We start from the raw sequence: 20,465 nt of genomic DNA, 5'->3' as shown, positions 1-20,465 counted from the left end.
GTTATTGAACCGAATCGGATCCAGGCGTCACGGTTCGTTGCACGAATTTACACGTAGAATACACGGTATAAAAATAAATGAAACTCTTAATAGCAATAAAATTCGATCAATTCGCGTTTGGTCTGAACGCAGCATAATGAACAGACTGTGATGTCAATATTGCAATGCTGAACTGTGTGTACGCGCACGAGAGAGGGAGAGGCGCGGGCACGATCGAACTGTGCGTGTGTGTGTGTGAGAGAAAGAGAGAGGCGCGGGCGCGATCGAACTGTGTGTGTGTGTGTGTGAGAGAGAGAGAGAGAGAGAGAGAGAGAGAGAGAGGCGCGGGAGCGATCGAACAGTGGAAACGACAACATACTCCGTAAACGTATAATTCAAACTGCAAAGTGTTAACATATATTTGTGTACACTCGCAATAAAACACAACATTGTGCTTTTGTCACACTCTCTTGTCAAACTGTAATCTACAACTGTCACCCAACCAAAATCGCACGCACGCACACACACACACACATACACGCACACAAACACTCACACAGTTTTACTTTTAAATTACACATTCTACATTGATTAAAAAAAGAAAATCAAATATGGTTTTTAATGGTAGCCTAGTATTATTTTATACGGAAATCAATTATTTATAATTCAGGGTTAATTAAAATGAAGAAAAACAAATATATTGATCTAAAATATGGCAAATTAATTTTAAATTCATTCAAACATATTGCAAGGTCTTTCTTTTTATTAATTTAATTAATAAACTAATTAAATTATATAAAACTATTGTCAGTGCACTACAAATAAACTGGTTCTATGCCTTTGTTAATAAGACTTATTTAAAAAATACAAGGCTTAAGACATTTATAAAAATGCCTTCTGCATTTTTGTTTTGCTTTTCACTCCATTGTACCGAAATCGTACCGAACCGAGGTATGAACCGAACCGTGACTTCTGTGAACCGTTCCACCCCTAATATATATATATATATATATATATATATAATAAAAAACAAAACAAAAATTATTGTTGGAGCTCTGCAACTGAAGCAAACAAACCAAATTGATACTAGGATAGAAGGACTAAAGAGCATAGAAAAAAGAAACTGAGGAAATAGAGTGGTGTTTACTCATTCTAATGTTTTGTTGAATAATGCATATACCTTTTTAAAAAACATCTCTTTGTCATTTTATTTTTAACTCGGCTGTGTATTTAATCTTGTGATAATCTTGTGGAAACTGTAACATGTTTGAGTGCAGATGTCTGCTTTCTCAGGCTGTGGAAAAACCCTCTCGGCCTCTTTTTGTGAAAACACTGTTCTCTCTCCCATTTACTCTCTCCTATCTGTTGGTCTTGAAGGTATTTGCCAGAGTTTTTCAGCTTGATCAGTTTGCTTGCATTTCGGAAAACACGTGGCTCACATTCATCCAAAAGTGAAACCTAGTATTTCCAACATGTTTTTTTAACAGAAAATATGTTATGCTTAATTGGAGATATTATTGCAACTTTGTGTGCTAAAGGGAGGAGTTTAATACACGTGTTCCTGTTTAGGGTTTGAAAAATGTGAAATTCCCAGTGAGTCATGTTAAGTATTTTGCTGAACATTTAGGGCTGGTTACAGATGTGATTAACTGTGTGTTTATGTGTGTGTATGTCTTGTGTGTAAACGTGAATATAGCTTAAACAGTAGTACGAATAACACCCCTGACCGGATTGCCTGAAGCAAAATGTTTGTTTCACACCATTTGAAACTAATTTTGAAAAACTAGCCTATTTTGGCAAATTGGCACAAGTTTCCAAAAGGATTTTTGTGTCTGTAATGTTAAGCATCACCAGCTTTGTGTCAATATTTCTACTAATTAATGTATGATTCCCAAAGTTTTTTCAAATATAGTTTCCTTTATCTCAATATTTGATTATATTAACATGAGAATATGTGAAATAGTGCTTTAGCCTTAAAGGGCCTAAATATACATAAATCAAAATCAAAGAATCAACTGGTGATTTCGAACAAAATCAGGCCAAAATCAAGTTCATTTCGTGTAGGGATGCACCTGTCATGATTTTTTATGGGCGATTATGATTTCCAATTTTTTAAAGATTTAAAGCAAAAACAGAATGATTTGACTTGTGAAATGACATACCTGCGCGGAACAAACACGGCTGACAAGCTGAATGAAAATGCAAATTCACTTTCTGTCACTAGGTGGCACTTGTGAAACAGCAGCGACATAACATTTCCTTGGTTCCAAAGCAGCACTACGCTTATAAACACTACTTTAATAGGAATTATACGGAGGTAAGAGGGGAAAAAAAGCTACTGAAACTTTTCTAAAGACAGTCAGTTCCCTTCAGAGATACAATATAAACCCCCACCTCCAATTCAATAAATATATTTTCTTCCAATGTTTCGTGAACAGTGAGCTTGCTGTGCCTGGTACAGTATTGGGTCTGTTGGTGCTTCTGTGTTCATTTTGGCAAATTATTGCAATTCAGTTTGTGTGCAAGTCTAGTACAAAAATGGGCATTTTTTACAAAATCAGTTTATGGCCCGGTCCATCAGTTCCTCTTGGCAAAGCAAACTTTCCAAAAAAGTTCACTTTGACTGGTAAACACCTTTGAACAACGATTGGTTGCTGACAGTATATACTGTATTACGGCTCAGGTATTTCAAACTTCATTTCACCCCGAAACAAAAAACGAAAAGGCCTAAACCTTTTGACCATAAAGGTCCAGCGCTTCAGTGGTATATAACCACTATTATAAAAGCTCAGCGGGTGGCCTGCCTGATGTCTGGGAACAGCTGAGGGCTTGACTGGACGATCACACATGGCTCAGGCACGATGGGAGTGGCAGTGGTTGGGGGGTCGGGGGGCGGGGGGTGGCCATAAAGGCGAGAGGTGAAACTCAGATTTGTGGCATCCAAGCACATGGTAAACTAATAAAGAATACTGTCAGGAAAAAACAGAGCAGCTTATTTCTGTAACTTAGCAGATCTGAATGCAAAGCCAGAGAACCAGCAAATATGCTTTTGGCAGAATTCGAGATTTAGGGGAATGATGCAACACAAGTGATGAATGACAGAATGCGCATCACTATACTGTGATCTTTTGTCTGTCTGCAAAGTGCAAAGATGCTATGTAAGGAGCTGCAGATAAAACATTACAGCTCTCAACATCTTAATGTGAGGAAATGGCCTGCAGCCAGAAGCTCTATACACCCTGCCTTGCTCTTTATGGAGTGTAATGTGAGAGAACACAACTAGAGCTCATGTCCATCAGAGAAAGAGCATTGGACGGCTCCAGGTGGGGAAGCTATTCGTTCTGATCTGAATAGAATAAAGGATTGTGCTTGCTTTAATAGTCTCTTTAAAAGTCATCACTTCGTCTTGTGGCTACAATATAGAATGCGATTAAAGAATAAGCACTCATAAATATTAAATAGTAAGTAAATTATTAATTTCCGTAAATCATTGTTGTGATATTTACTAATAGATTACGTTCTAGAAACGGCATCAGAATGTGATATGCTGTAGCTGAACACAAACTCAAATGACTAAAAATATCCAAGACTCATCATTGTTTTTGTTGTACACAGATTTGAGATGCTTTTCCTTCACTTATCTTTACTTGAGCAATTCCCATCAGCCATTGTGTAATCTCATGGTGGTGTGTGGTCAGGTCAGCCATTCCCTGAAAATGCCTGCTGCTGAGTGTGAGGGGAATGGAGCTGGCCCGGGTGACTCAATTATTCCATATTGGCAGGGGAGGGATGTATCCATAGCAACACAATTAGATAAGTGGCTGCTGCTGTACTTAAACAACACAGTTTGAATAAGACTGAATTCACGACTCAAACAAATATGACTTAAGTGTCATTAGTGCATCTTCTTGCTGTCTTGGCTCTTGTTCACAAAGTTGCCAAACTAATCGTAGAGCTCAGCAATAAGAATGTTCCTCTTTTAGTGGTCAGCCCCACCCAGTAACCACAAGCTGATTCTGGCTAAAGACAATGTATTTTTTTCGACCAATATCAGACACATGACAAACTATAAACTCAATGGCAATCTAATAAAAACATCCCATGGAGATCCCCAGTGGGAGCTGTCAGTCTGAAAGAAAAACTCAAGTACTCCTGCATGAATTACAAAAAGAAACCTTGTTGACCAACATGATACTGAAAGTAAGCTTAACATGGTTGAATGTTCTCATTTGAAAAGTCTCCACCCTTTGGCATAACCTACGTGTGATAGCATACCAGTGTCAGCAGGCCTCATGAAACACTTAGCTAAAATGTTTTTTCAGTCAATACCTAGAATTCATTTATATTTAGTTAGCACAAATGGCTTCCTGTTCCTATGATCGCAATCACTTTGAAAATCCATCAGCACTCAGCATTAGCTTTGCAGCTCATAATCTTGAGTCATTTGTACCACAGAACTGATGTGGATTTATGCTCTTCTCCACTGAAAGCCTATTCAAGTGTACAAATTAATTTCAGGAGTTTTACTGGTTGCCAGGTTGAAGCACTTTGTGAAGAGTTGATGAGGAAAATAAACAATCGTCAGACCTTACTGAGATACATCTTAAGCAATCCTGCTACTGCTAGTAAATGTAATCATTTAGTAATCATTTAATTTTAGTGTTAATAATGTAGCTTGTTTTTTGTTTCTGTTTTGTACAGTGTACAAATATTATTACTATATCACATTTTAATAAATTTAAAAACATAATACATTAATGCTAGTTTTTTTTCTTCAAAAGCATGTTGTATACTTCCTTGGAATACAAAACTAATGCAATTTGTTCCGGTATGCTCTTGCTTAACAGACGGCTGTAGACGTGCATTTGTATACTTATCTCCAGTTCTTTGGCTTAATTTGCTGTATTTTAAAGTTTCTTAGCTGATCAAACATTACACTTCCTTCTGAGGAAGTGACCTTGAAGTATTGTGACATGGCCTTTTGTGTTTTTTATTGTTTCCTGCCTTCGATTTCTCTAGTTTCTTTAAATTTGAATGGCACATCTGAAGAGTCCAGTTTGGGCTGTTAATTCCTGACTTGCTAAAACAAAGTTTGTTTTTTCATCTGTGAAAGAAGAGTACTATCCCACATTTTTCCGACTCTCTCTTTTCTCTACCACTTTACAACAAAGTCTGCACCAAGGTCTGAACCAAAGTTCACGTTTTGATACATTTTTATACTTTCATAAAGTTTTGGTTTGGTTTCACGCTGCAATTATGCGAGCGCACTAAAGAACTTTTCGTGACGTCCTGTCGTCATCATCTATGTTGGCTGCATCTCGACATTGATTGGTTTGTAAATGGACGTGCGTCTGACATCAGCGTGTTGTCAATTCGGCGGGTAACTTTGACAACATGAATGAACAGACGCATATCGTTGCTACTGTATTGTTATTTTTATGGCATAATTACCTGCAGCACCAACTATACACAAGGCTAGTTCAAATTCGCCAAATGAACGTCCTCGTCGTGCGAACATTTTATCGTCGCCGGCAGGAAAGGAGGAGAAGACTGCAAGCAATCATGCGAGCTCTGGCACCATTAAAAACCTCGTCTCCTCCTCTCCCCATGTGCCACCACGGCTCATTTTTCCTGCCACCTTCTGTTTTTTCGGCTATGTGGGAACCAACGGAACTTCCTGTAAAAGGTCTGAAAGTCCGAACCATACAGAAATGCTTTCACACTAGAAACGAACCAAACCTTTGTTCAGTTTGATCCGGACCGAGTCTACCTCTTTTCGTCGAACCAAATTTTGTATGTTTGGTCCGGACCGTGGTCCGGGGGAGGTTTCACACACCTGTAATTTTGATTTGGACCGAAAGTCCGGACCAAACAAGGTAGGTGTGAAAGGGCCCTTACTTTCATAGTTCGTTGATACCATACTATCAAATATTGAAAATCAGTGTCTCAAAATAAGCTTTGGGAACCAAGATGAAGGGTGAACGTGTGAATCTTGAAATCAGTCAGAGATGAGATTGGGAACACAAAGGTCTTGATATCACATCTTTGAGACTGAGTGATTAGTGATGTTTGAGACTGAGGAAAACAGGAAAAGGAAGTCATTATTCTTAGAGAATCAACAAAGTGTACTTCCAGAATAATACTAGCCACAGCCTACACCTTAAAAAGTGTTTCCTCAAGGACCTATTTCCACTTGATCCGGCCCTTAAAATTATATTTATTAGTGTTACTTGATGTATTTAAGTTGATTTCAGTAATATTTGTTTTTCTTGACACAAAAAAAATTGTGAAATGTTATGAGAAGCGTAAATGGATGGAGAAGCATAGGTTACTGTAAAGCTACGTCTTAGTTGGTGCTTATCTTGGGGAAAGCCGAGTACAAATCATCATGAAATTTTAACATCTACTCTCGTGTAATGGGAATCTTTTGTTGAAATGTAGGCCTGATGATAAATTGCACAATTCGAGATTGATTGCTAAGCATCAAGTATAGAGAAGTGTAAATGTTCCCCTAAAAATGTGCTAAAAAATGTGGTAACATCCAAATTATTGATTTTATTCAAGTCAAAAAATGTTATTTAACATCACTAAATCAGCCTGAATATATTAGGCTAAACCAAAAAAAAATTTAAGGCTTAGGTGAGGTAGAAACAGCTCCTTATAGGTAACAGTTTCAGGTTACCATGTTGCTTTATTGTGCAGACACAAGAAAGCAAATCAAATGTGCATGTTTGGACTTTCAAAAGCAAAGATGTTTGCGTTCAAAGGACACAAGTTACAGAAAACAGTCTCTAGAGAAAAAAAACGAAAGGAAAAATTTGCTCACACATCCCGGCACCCCTCCTCCACTACAGCTCCGCCTGTTGTCTGAGAACATGCCTCCCTCCCTCTCTCCCTCCCTCTCTCCCTCCCCCTCTCCCTCTCTCTGCAGCTTTTCCACTCACCATTACTTCCATTGTGGTTCAACTCTGAACTCTGGCATCATCTGTTTGTGCTTAAAGTTTGCAGCGTGTGCACTGACTTTCCCATTCCTTTTTCTCCCTTAAGAGGTGGAGTCACATTAGCAAAATTTTGCTTGCAAAAAAGGTCAATTATATCTTGTCAATATTTTAGCGATGTATGAAGCACAGAAGTCAATTACAAACCAAGCAGCTGGTTAATGCGGTGAATCCGCTTGATAAACTTGAAACCGTAGCAAAATCTGTCTTGGGACATTTTCCGCTTTCACGCGAAATTCCGTGGATGCCTGTTGAAATGACTGAATTTCAACCGCACCTTTACCCCTGTCCACTCCTTCACCTCCTTTCCTTGGTCTCATTCTTCTCATAATTCTTTTGTCCACCATCCTCCTTTTCCTGTTCTTCTCCATCATATTTTCCTGTTTTTTCTCTTCTCTTCATATCCTCATGCCCTCTCTCTCATTTTCTTTTTGTTTCTCTCTTTAACTGGCTGAGAGCCAGGCGTCTGCTCTTGGAATTAACGAAAATTGCAGCTACATTTGGCAACTTTCTTTGCACTCACAAGTGAATTCAGACGCTCTAACAGAGGCTCACGTAGACTCAGACAGAGACGCAGACAGCAGAGTCAGTGTCTCGATCCAGGAGGTTGAGGGTCTCTTCATTGTATTGTGTCATAAGACATTCCCTACTGGAAGCACCTGCAACTAAGCAAATGCTTAGACACATCCTTACATTCTTCTCTATTCACATCAGTTATTTTTGGATTGTACAAGAAATTCATCTCAAAGTAATCACGCTCTTTACAGCTAGTCAGTGGTACAGTCATTATGGACTTGGTAATTGGACATGGATATCCAAAGACATCCGAAAGAGGGTTGTTTAAAGAGAAAGTGAAAGTGTGACAGAGGGAGAGTTTGAGTGTATTATACAGCTGTTCAGTATGCTAGTCACATCGTAGCGCTCCACTCAGACCTGTCACGCTGAGAAATGGCCTGGTGGCGATTCCTTTTAGCCCCGTACCCACTGCAATTAAGTAAATGGAACCAGAACTCAGTCAGTCCCCTCCCGGGCCACCCAACATCCCATTGATTTTATTAATTTTTTATTCTCTTGCAAGGGAATGGGCACAGTTGCTAAATGACAGCGGGACATTTAGACATTTTAAAAACTTAATTTAATTATGCTCTGGAGATTCAGTTTGTGTTACCAGCAGCATTAGAGAAGTGCCATGGGCGTGTCTGTATGGCCGGAGGATGAGAGCGAGGGGGGCTGGCAGGACAGAATTAACTGAATTTGAATAAGACCTTCAAGTTACAGGTCCGACTCTAACCATTAGGCCACAACTGTCCACATAAGTTCAAATGGCTTATTTTTTTCAATTTTAAATTAAGTTTATTTGCTTAACAATTTTAAGGCAACGGATTTCCTCATTTTTTTAAGTTATGTCAACTGATCACTTTCTACAGTGTACAGAGAAAGAAATAGTGTACCGAATGTCCCTGCACAAAGTGATTGACAAGATAGAATCAATTAGTGAATTGAGTAAACCTGACAAAATTTCAGATTTTGATCAGATTGCAAGGACATATTTTTTTCCTGTGGATTAACTTGCACTTAGTTACTTTTGATTTCATGCAGACTTTAAGGGGCCATTTCTGCTTAATCTGACTGTTAAAATTGCATTTGTCATTGGAACTCTGATGTATTGATTCAGTAATATTAAATAATTGTTTCTGACTTAAAACCATTCGATTTAGAATCTTTCAATTTTAGATGCTACCATGTAAAGCACATTTTTACTTATTTTTTCCTGACACAAAAATAGCTTTTGTTGAAATAGGCTTATAAATAATAAAATGTATGATTGAAGTGTATGCATTGTAACAAAAATAAAGGGTGTTGTTGGGACATTTTATTTTATGATTTTGGGTTGGGAATTGAGGAGAAGTTCCTGTAGAAGTAAGAAGGTGTGTTTCATATACCTCTGCATGAAGTGATTGACACGATAGAATCAGTCAAACAAAACAATTTCCAGAACAGTTCACCAAATTGGATTCTTGTTGTTTTGTTTATGTATGCATTTATGTATTGTTGGAGGGAAGAAATAATAATGATTATTGATGTACTAATGATGTTAATAACAACAAAAATAAACAACGACAAACCAAGGTTATTTCTGTAAACGAAAACTGAAAGACTAAACTATTGGTCTAAAAACATTTCCGTAAACTGAAATAAAATAGAAATTTCTAAAGCGAAACGAAACTAACAACAGTTACTGAAAAACGAACTGACATAAAATAATAATTAGCATAAATGAATAATCGTTTGCGTAATTAAGAAGCTCTCAATCTGTACCGGAAAGATCACGTTCCACATATGAGCTGCGTTATTTTATTTTTCAATGTAAACACAGCGCCCGTTGTTATCGCGTCTTCTGAGGCGTCTCGCGCATGACACGGCGTTCTAAATTGCGGCACTCAAGTTAAAATAAGTTCAACTTTTAGAAGACGCATCTTGAGATCTTGCGCTTTTTCCTCATTCCATTGCCCGCGTCTCGCGTTTTTCATGTCTAGCCCACAAATGTATGAGTAGCCTATGTGATATTAAAATATAGCTACAATAGACAAAATGCATAAATGGATCAATACAAGAATAATATTTGAAAGAATCCATCATAGAAATAACCATAAAAGAATAATTATAATAATATAAAAAATATATATATATTTTTCTGATGCACCACACGTTTAACAAGAGTTCAACTTTAATATGAATGAGTACGAATGAATAATATTTACTTTTATACTTTATAAGTTGCATTTGTTTGGTTCTTTGTTCAATCTCAAACAATTATTTTATTTTTATTATTAAGAGGTTTGCACGAAAGTTAACTGAAAAATGCAAACATCAAACTTTGCTGAAATTAAATGTCTTTAACTCAAAGTTTTGTGTTAACTCATTTAACTAAAACTGAAACTAAATATATGAAAACTAAATAGAAATGTGTTCACAAAATAAAAACTAAACTAAAACTAACAAAACCATTAATGAAACTAACTCAAACTAAACTGAAATTTGAAAATGCTATTAAAATAAAAACTATTTTATAAATGCAAAACTATTATAACCTTGCAAAAAAAAAAACATTTAAATATCAATGGTAAATGAACAAAACAAAATAACCGATATTACAAGAGAGGAAAATACAGTTTCAAGATAATTCATGCTCACTCATTCTGCATGCTGAGTCACAATGATTTCAGTTTGTGTGTGGCTTTTTGTTTCTTAAGAAAGAGAGAGAGTTTTCTGTTCTATTTCTCTTTCTCTATCCCTCTATTCTCTGCCATTGGAACATCCATGCAAACACTGCTGCTGCGCCTACTGGGGTTGCTATGGTTACAGCAGTTATCACTGAGCCTGTGTTACTAACCGATGTAAACACTTGGAAAAAAATCTTTCTTTCTGAGAAAGCTGTTGAATCTTTAAATCCACAGCTCTCTTTTTACCCTTCTAGCAGTTTACGTCATGTTACATAAGAACCCTGATTTGCTATTAACTGAAGGCTTTTTTTTATGTGAATGAGGGAATGGAAACAAAAAGTTAATTTGGGCCTCTTAGTATGACTTCCAAATGTCCTGCAGTTTTCCTTCTGCTTAAAGTAAACTTACCACCCTATCAAAGTGAACACACAGTGCCTCCTGCTGGTCACGATGATGTAATGCACCCTCGATATATAAACTATTTTGATTGGATGACTTTTCAAATCTAGTTTGGCTGTTCAGATTGCACTGAGCTTCATGGCTCCCTCTTTGATCTCAGTTTTTTGTTTAAAGTACGTAGATATTCCCTTAGGATAACACACATGCTTTTCATTTTGTAGGTGTCTACATCTTGATTGCTGTTGGTGCTGTGATGATGTTTGTTGGATTCCTTGGTTGTTATGGAGCCATACAGGAATCCCAGTGTCTTCTCGGAACAGTGAGTAACAAATCCTGTGACCACTCAGCAAATTCCTCAAATCACATGTTGCCTAACATTAACCAGAAGTAAATATTAATAGAATGACTGTAAAAGCAACACTGATGTTTGAATTGCTTTTCAGTTGAATTTATCGAATTATTCTAAGTAAAGCATTCGCTGAACTTGTTATGGTGCCATTACTTTGTCATTATTTTAACAATTGCTGTTTTAGACTTCTGTTGGTAAGTTTGGGTTCTTGCACTGTACGGAGAACAGACTCTTGCCCATATGCAGTACACATCCTTTTTTGTTTCTCTCCAACAGTTCTTTGCCTGCCTTGTAATTCTGTTTGCCTGTGAAGTTGCTGCTGGAATCGTGGGATTCATGAACAAAGACAAGGTTGGTTTCATGTATACACCGTGTCAAGCTGACACATACACGTCTGTTTACATATTTTTGTTATTATATCTTCTTCTTTTTCCTGTCAGATCTCCAAAGAGCTGATCACTTTCTATGACAATGTGTATGACAAAGGCAATTCAATTCCAATCGGACAAAATGAACAACAGCAGGCTGCCGCTACTGCCTTGAAGGTCTTTCACGAGACTGTAAGTAGTCCTTGTGTACTGAGGAGCACAACAATAATCAAGCTAACACAAACTACACTCAAACCAGATAATGTTCTTGTAATGACGATTCTCTAATCAGTGTCATCTCTGGCTTTCAGCTGAACTGCTGTGGCAAAGGAACCTCATGGGTAAATCTTGGAGTATTGCTCACAGATATCTGTCCTGGACAATTGAAAGTTACGGCTGTAGTAAGTCTCCCCCAGTAAACCCTCGAGAAGCAGAATTCTCATCCAAATCATCTCTCATAGCATGACAAAAAAAAACCTTTTCTCCGTTTTTCAGAACTGTCACTCCAAGATCAAAGAGCTTTTCTCAGAGAAGATCTACCTGATTGGCATCGCCGCCCTGGTTGTTGCTGTAATCATGGTGAGGGATTCTTGAGTGGTTTTGTATAGGGGCCTGTGTGTCAAGTTATATTCTACTATCATTTGATGTTGCTTACATCACATTTTACACTTATTGTGCCCTTTTTCCTTTTAGATCTTTGAGATGATCTTCAGCATGGTGCTCTGCTGCGGTATCAGGAACAGCCCTGTTTACTAAAACACAGGGGCAAGATATGTCCTTTAAAAATATCAGCCCAAAAAAATTTTTTTTTGTTTTATATCTCCTATTTTGTTTTTTATCTACCATCGTTTTATAATATAGTCACTCTGTCCTGTTCCTAAAGTCTCAGAACATTTTTTGTGCATTTTTGTTCAAATGTGGCAGTGGAACCACCAACAACTAGTCTGCTATTGTTTACGCTGTAGTTGGCGATGACTAGTTGCGATCTGTAGCTTAAGCAGTAGACTTATAAACACATACATACACACACACACACACACACACACACACACAGTACATTATCACATGAAGGATGGATACATTTATTTGCTTGTAGTTTTATTTTGTGTGTTAACTGTTAAGTTCTGCTATTGCTAACGGTTACTATCATTCTTTTCATATGTACATGTATAAACTGTATATATTTGCAGCCCTGTATGGCTGAATAAGCATGAATCTCGTATTGAACACTCCTGTCCATCATCTTCTCTGAGACTGCTGCTTGTATGTACACGTTTCTTCCTGAGAAACCACTAAATAAACAGTGTTAGCTAGGTGAGAGAGAAAGTCAGAATACAGTGCTTATTGGAGGTGAGAATGTAAAGATTGAAGAATGTTTAAAGACCCGTTTTCCAAAATACTCCTCCTAGCGGCTAGCGCACAGTTGAGCGAGAAAGTATACTCTCGTGACCGTGCGCGTGCACTACCAGGTTGACCGTTGTTATCAAGCGCTCAAATCACTCGCCCAGACACAAAAACCAGGCTACACGCGCCACGCGACAGGGGAAGTATACTTTCGTCTTAATATTACAGAGCCGACAAGCACTACGTTTGCTTCTTACTCTGTGCCATTCAGTAGAGCTCAGTCGGTGCAAACAAATCTTAAATGTATATTCCAGATTCAGTAGAAATGAATATCAGGAGACAGCACTTTTCCAAATGAACTTTAGGCTACTTCATTTTCTTCAAAAACAGCTACAATCTGGGTTACAGCAAAGTAGGCTACTTACATGGGGGTTGAATGGGGCTGATTCACAAAAATTGTATATAGTATATTCAATAGTATAGCCTCAGGACGCAAATTACATGCATGCTGACATGATTTTAATGTGAAAACCTTTTTTTTCTGTGTAAAGTTGTATCCAATTTTACAACTTTGTTGCCATGAGAAATTAAGTCTAAAACCTTATAATGACTGTAAAAAAAAACATTAGAACTAAAGTTTTTAACAGAAACATTAGTGCTTTTAAAAGTACACAAGCTACACATTTCTCCAGAAATGTGCTCCATTCACTTCCATTTTAAGTGTCTCACCGCAGCCAGAATTAGTTTATGTGGCAACAACGATCCACAAATGCTGTCTGTTGAGCTTATCAACCTGTGAATTGTATTGAACCTGTAATATTCCTTTAATGGCAGAAAGGGCGCTGATCTACTGTATGATCATTGTGGATCTTGTATGTGGAATCACACGGACGAAAGAGCTGATCCTAGATCAGCGTTTTGCTGTAGAAAGCTGGAAACACAGCTCCTGATGCCCAATACAATCTACTATCTTTGTATGTTCTATAAGACTAATATAGTGCAATGTGTTTTTTTCATGCAAAGAGTTGGAGTAAGAAGTACTGCCCCGGTCAAGTTCTGCCTCTCTTTACAGTAATCGCAGCCATGGACAGGATCCTAACAGCCTTAATGAATAAATGAAACCCACTATCCCTTAATCACTCAAATCTTGTCAGATTTTCGCAATGTGAGAGACGCAATGAGAGATGAAATGGCGATAATAGTGTTTGTACTGCTTTTCAGATGAAGTCGTGTTATGCTTCTGTCTTCTGTCAGCTAGCTCTCTGGTTGTGTATCGTTTCGTTCCCCCCCACACAACAGGATTTCATGTCGGATATGTACGATTTGATATCGACACGGTCCCGACGTTTTTCGCAAACAGATTCGCTCTCTTAATACACCTCACACCACTAGAAAGTCTGATAAAATAATCTGTGGACCATCAAGATAATCGGGACTTTACCTATGGTCGTCGGAAGGGACAAATTGGTTCCAAATTAGGCCCGATTATCTTGTGGGTGCCTGTAATGTGTAATATCACTCAACTGAAAAATCCAGTGAGTTTGTGTGAATGTACATGTATGCTATATGTTGACAGTGAATTCAGATGGACAGGCTTGAATGGTTATAGAATGGACAAGCTCTCTTCACTGCCATCTCTATCACAGATGTAGTTGCTGTAATGCCGTGCCACTTTCACTAGGTGGCAAAGATGTTTCACTTTTACTGGTGATTACACCCTTACTATGCCTGTGTACATGTCTATCGTGCACTTATTCTTCTAGACCGCACTAATACGAAGCGTTGTATAAATACCTTCAGGTTTGTGATTTAGGCTACTTCATGCATTATGCAACCCTTGTCCTGTTAACACATATTGCCTATGCTGATATGCTTAAAAAGTGTCTTGTACAGCTATATAGTATACTAATGACCATGTAAAGACAATGTATGCCTTTAATTGTGATATCTTTTTCCTGGTACTTGTCAAAAACAAAGAGAGAGAACCTCAGCAATGATTTCAGTTGAAGCATGTAAGAATTTTAGGAGGTCCTGACAAGTCGAGCATGATCTTCTAACTATTACGTATTATGAAGGTGAAACAGTTGTTTATGAAAATAACTGCTGTAGTTAAAACACATCAAGGTATTTCAACACTATCAAATATAGCCTTTGTGTTGTAAGGATCTCATACTTATTTGATACCTAAATTGACAGCTGTTGCTCAAATTTCTACCCTGACACACCAATTGTAGATTTTGGTCTGGTTTTGTTTCCCAAATATTCAGGAATTAAATGTATTTTACAAATAACATGTCTTCATTTTGTTCTTGTCTTCATTTTTGCCTTGATGGTTGTAAATAAGAGATGTAAAAGTTGTCATCAAGTACCATTCCGTGTCAAATCAACCAGAGGTCCAGATAAATATTTTCATTTAGTTTCAAAAAATAATTCTGGTGAAAGAAATACATAAATGAAGAAGAAAGCCAAAATATTAAATGTTATGGATTGATATTTACTGAGAAATACACTAAAGGATGGTGAAAATAACAATTTTCAGGAGGGTAAAATGGCTTTAGAAATTAAGATGGCAGCATCATGATTTTATTTTTACACCGAGATTGATCCTTCTATTGGTAAAATATGTTGATCCTTCTATTGGTAAAATATGTTGAGCGATCTTTGTTACATTGTATGCCAATGGTGACAATTCAGAAATGGTAAAAGCCAATGTGCTTTACCCCCGAAGTTTTTATGTATTTCAAGTATTTAAGATCATTTTAGATTCGGGTATAATGAACTTTTCTAAGCTATCTTATTTTTTAAGGCTCATGGTTAATTTCCAGGGGATTTCAATGTGGTTCCATCAATAAATGGGTAAATTAATTTTCAGTGGTCAAAAACCAAACCAAACTGCATCCGACTGCTTTCTCTTTTAAAGAGGAATATCTGAAGAACAAATAATGTTGAAACTTGAAATGTATCTTGTTTCTTTTTTTTTTAAGTGCAGCTGTGTAATTGCCATAAATATTGTTTTTACAAGTTTGCGTGCCTGTAGCCCAAGAAGTATTATCTTGATATCCTTCTAGATTCAAATTCTTCATAACATTTAATTTTGTAGTCCCCATTTTTAAGGCCCAATGTAGTTCAAGCCCTTATGGGGATCTTCAGAAGCTCTTAAAATGAAAAAAAAAAATCCTGAAACTAATTCAAATATTCTTATAAATACACTTTTGAGAGCAAGTTAATGTGCATCAACTTGACCATTTCAGTGTTTATTTTTGGCACTCAGAAGAATGTCATATGTAATTGTTTGATTGAGGGAAACAAGATACTTCAGACATTCCCCTTTAAACTGTAAGGCGGGTGCCAGAAAGTCTGGGCTACCCCACGAGAAAGCAAAAAGCTCTCCTGAGAATTCATATTTGAACCCTCTCATGCATAATTATGACCCTGGATCACAAAACCAGTCTTAAGTAGCACGGGTATATTTGTGGGAATAGCCAACAATACATTGTATGGGTCAAGATTATACATTTTTCTTTAATGCCAAAAATCATTAGGATATTAAGTAAAGATCATGTTCCATGAAGATATTTTATAAATTTTCTACCGTAAATGTATAAAACATTTGTTTTTGTGATTGAATGCATTACAATCGCGAACATAAATAGACGACTTTAAAGGCAATTTTCTCAATGTTTCGATTTTTTTGCACCCTCAGATTCCAGATTTTCAAATAGTTGTATATCGGCCAAATATTGTCCTATCCCAACAAACCATACATCAATGGAAATCTTATTTATTCAGCTTTCATTTTATGTATAAATCTCAATTTTAAAAAAAATGACCCATGTTGGTTTTGTCATCCAGGGTCACAGTTATGTAACAGCAACATCCGAGACGCAGCAGCACACAGTGCACCTCACACCTAACTTTGACAATCTCCCCCTTCAACTCCTCACTTGAAACTCACCGAAAAACCCATGAAATGTTAAGTGTGTACAAAAAAGAGTAACTATACAATGTTTGGTATCATTTAAAGTGTCTCAGTGCGTCTGGTAAAATGGTCTCATTCTCCCAACCATAATGAAAAGCTAAAAGAAGTTATAAAATATGAGAAAAGGGATGTGTACCTTAAAGGTGATCCCTCACCCAGATCCTCCATTCTGATCTCACAGTTGTGAGCCCCTCATAGGGGACCAAAATCTAATTATACTATAATGACAGACACCACCATTTGGTAAGAAAATTGAATTATCTGGGTTTGTAAGGAAATTGGGCAAAAAGGTTCGGGGAGTCTGTAGGTAGACTTCCCACACGATTGCTGTTTTTCGTTGCAGGTAAACATTGAATTTCCTTGATTTCCAAATTGTTGTTATTATAGACTATTTGATTGATTAATTGATTTTGAATTATTGTTCTATTACCTGGTCAATAAATTGTAAACATTTGATTTTATTCTGACTGACTCTAAAATTGTTTTCCCGTGTAGATTAACTGGATTCGTATGTTCCCGCAAGTTTGCGTCAGATTAGTGACGACTAATATTTGGCACTAATTCAAGTGTACTTGTTTTGCAGAGACAAGTTATTTCCGTTTAGGGCAGCAAACGCACTGCTTGACCAACCTAAATCTGGGTGTATACTTTAAATTCAAGTCTATGCAAATTCAAGGGGGCTATTTAAAAGTATCTTTGATTGTGTAACGGTGAATCCGACCATCTAAGAAATTAGCCAATTACCTCTGTTTGGTGACCGAAACTGGCGAGATTGTGAGCGTGAGACCCACAGACGTGAGTATTATAGCTTCCTAATCTGAGCGGGTAAAACTTCACTTTTATTGATGTATTACATCATTAAAACCTTTTTCATTTATGGAGTCAGATGAAATAACGAGTTGATACATATGGGAAAATGTATTCCATTTAATCTTGAATGTTGCGAAAAAGGAAAGACAGTAACACGCAGAGACCTTCACCCGCTGATCGGAAGACCTCCTTTGGGCCGATCGAGCCGTCCCAGACTAAAATGCATGTTTGAGCTGTTTTAACTGAAAGCAATTTGCATGGACATGTCTAACAAATGTCAGTGCCATTGTTTTGTCTTAAGATGCACACAGTAATGTTTTTTTTCTAAGGCATGTTTATAAAACCCTATTAAATGCCCTAACTAAGGCCTAATCCTGGCTTAATCTAAGCACTGTCTGTAAAACCGGGCCAATAAGTATCAGCTGCGTGCAAAGTGAACCACATTTTATTTTCATCAATTTGAACATAGAGCAGCAATGAGATCCCCAAATGGGGTTAAACCATATAGGGTTAAAAAAAAAAAAATTAGTTAAGAACCAGAATCTAAAATCATGTTGAGATATCTTTAATACTTTATTGGCACTCAAATAAAGTAAAACCAATATGCCAATCAGAGAGGTATGTTCAATGCAATTGTGTTGATAGAAAATAACAACATACATTTCTAGTTTCAACATAATTTGTTATGTAGATGTTCTTCTTTGTAAGAAAAAGTATCAGCCATATCTAAAGTGACCCACATTTAGTTTTTGACCACTGAAAATGGTTAATACAACAAACATTGCTAAAGTCAACATATTTTACTAATATAATTACATTTTTTACTTACAGATTAATAGATTTATTAGACATAGTTACTAATAGAGCCAATCTCTGTTTAAAAAAATAACAATAAAATAAAATAAGTATGCTCCCATCTTTCTAAAGTAATTTTTTTACCCCTCTGTTATTTGGCTCCAAATCTCATGTGAAAACTGACCCCCCTCTACAAAATAGTGGATTACTCAATATATACATCCATGACATTTAATATTTTGTCTTTCATCACTATTTATGTTTGTATTTCTTTTTGTTAAAAATATTAACAAAATAAAAAATTTGAGGTGAGGAAGTTTCTGAAATTTGGCTGATTTGTGATTTTACATGAAATGTATATATATATATAGAGAGAGAGAGAGAGAGAGAGAGAGAGAGAGAGAGAGAGAGAGAGAGAGAGAGAGAGAGAGAGAGAGAGAGAGAGAGAGAGAGAGAGAGAGAGAATTTAGTATAAAGATAATAAAGAATTTAGTATATTTCGAATATGCTTTGTGCATTGGCTCATACATTGTCAGTCAAATACAATTAAAAAAGAATACTTTTGTTTATTTATTTAGTCAAATACCTCCAGACATATACAGCAAAGGTGTCATTTTAGTAGCAGTTTCTCGGTTTCATTGTTATGGGATATAGTGACCTGGGGCATCATTTATAAAACTTTGCGTAGGATTTGCGTCAGAAGTGGCGAACGAATGAAACATAGGACGTGCGTACACACAGAAATATTCGGATTTATAAAACCGTGCGCACGCACATCCTACGCATTTTCCCCTTAATAAATCACAATCAATTCTAAATATAGCGCAGCTTTTGAGGCTTCATGTCACGCCCATAGTTGCCCATAAATAGTCCGTGAAACGCCCACAAGTTAATATTCATCAATTGCGAAATCATGGCAAACACAGAGAGGAAATCAAAAAAACGTAACTTCACTCAATGGCCCTCATTTATCATTCTTGCGTAGAAACGGGCGTATATGTTGGCGTAAGATTATGCTTACACTCCTCTCACCGCCTGATTTATGAAGCTGTGCGTACCTTTGAAATCCAGGTGTACGCAATACCTGCCCTTGATAAATGCCGCGGCTGAAAACGATCGTCATTAGAATAACACGCCCCTATATATTCAAGTATCCGCTTCCCCCACACCCTCATTTTACGCCATGGACACACGGAAGACGGCAAAGAGGAGACACTTCTCTGGAGATCGAGACCATCACCATCATGAAAAATTATTATTAAATCAAACAACAATATTGTTGATGATAAATTCAAAGTTAATTGTATTTTTTTTCAAAACGCTATAAATCCATCCATTTTTTTGTCTAAAAAAACAACAACAAAAACAACAAGAAGAGAACATGCAACATATAATCAGGGACTCATACTATAAATTAATATAAATTAAATAAGTGCAACTGCATGAAATAAATAAAAGCCAAACAAAATAAATAGTAAAATAAATAAAATAGTAAAAATAAAATAAATATTTCCAATGTCACGTTCCAATATTGTCCACCACATAAAACAAATAATTTAAAAATAACACACAAATACAGTCCTTAAATACAACAATGTTAAAAATACATTCAAATCATTTAGTAACACATTTAGGCTAATAGTAATTCGTGCCGAACTTGAAAAAAGTAATGATAACAATATTCAGGCCTACTATTAGGCGTGTTGTAGCCATTAACTAAGTGCATTTAGTTTCATATTTGTTAAAAAATAATAATGTTATTTTTTCCCCATCTATGTTGATTATGAAAAGTGAACATAGGCTAAGATAGGATGCGCAATATATCGGGAGACATGCTCAGACATGATTTTGGCCACTTAATTAAGTTTTGTTTTGTTTTGTTGAAAGCCTTTCTTTAAAGTGAATTTCGTTTTGTATAAATTGTATCTTAATTTTAATATTTTTTTCATCAACCAATTGCCTGGATTTAATAAATAAGAAGCAAATAGCAGACAATATAATCATGAGTCATGACATGGAGGCGCTGGCGCGGTCCCTTGCATTGCACGTGAACTGGGGCGCATCTCATCACAAATTAACCGAAACTCAGTACATGCCTCACAGACATGAGAAATATATCTATAAAGAAAGCTTGAAATGTCTTTAAACGAAACAATTATAAACGAAAAGAAATAGGCTACTCTCTCTATAGGCGCGTTCACTACGGAGATGGTGATCATC

General features: G+C 36.6%; 1 protein-coding gene across 1 annotated transcript in view; it reads left to right on the top strand.

Annotated features, from left to right (window-relative positions):
- The window catches only part of cd81a (CD81 molecule a), a 29,675-nt gene extending 14,723 nt beyond the window's left edge, over nt 1-14,952 (top strand). Inside the window, exons 3-8 of the mRNA XM_077228699.1 lie at nt 10,822-10,919; nt 11,226-11,300; nt 11,390-11,509; nt 11,629-11,718; nt 11,813-11,896; nt 12,011-14,952. Of these exons, the coding sequence (XP_077084814.1) occupies nt 10,822-10,919; nt 11,226-11,300; nt 11,390-11,509; nt 11,629-11,718; nt 11,813-11,896; nt 12,011-12,073 (530 nt within the window). The 3' untranslated portion in view covers nt 12,074-14,952. The remainder of the gene's footprint in view (nt 1-10,821; nt 10,920-11,225; nt 11,301-11,389; nt 11,510-11,628; nt 11,719-11,812; nt 11,897-12,010) is intronic.
- The last annotated feature ends 5,513 nt before the right edge of the window (nt 14,953-20,465 follow it).

The sequence above is a fragment of the Siphateles boraxobius genome, unplaced genomic scaffold (genome assembly GCF_051911475.1).
Source record: "Siphateles boraxobius isolate OS27281-9 unplaced genomic scaffold, OSU_SipBor_1 130, whole genome shotgun sequence".
NCBI lineage: Eukaryota > Metazoa > Chordata > Actinopteri > Cypriniformes > Leuciscidae > Siphateles > Siphateles boraxobius.
The sequence above is the reverse complement of the archived record's forward strand: the minus strand, read 5'-3'. Positions and strand labels throughout refer to the sequence as shown.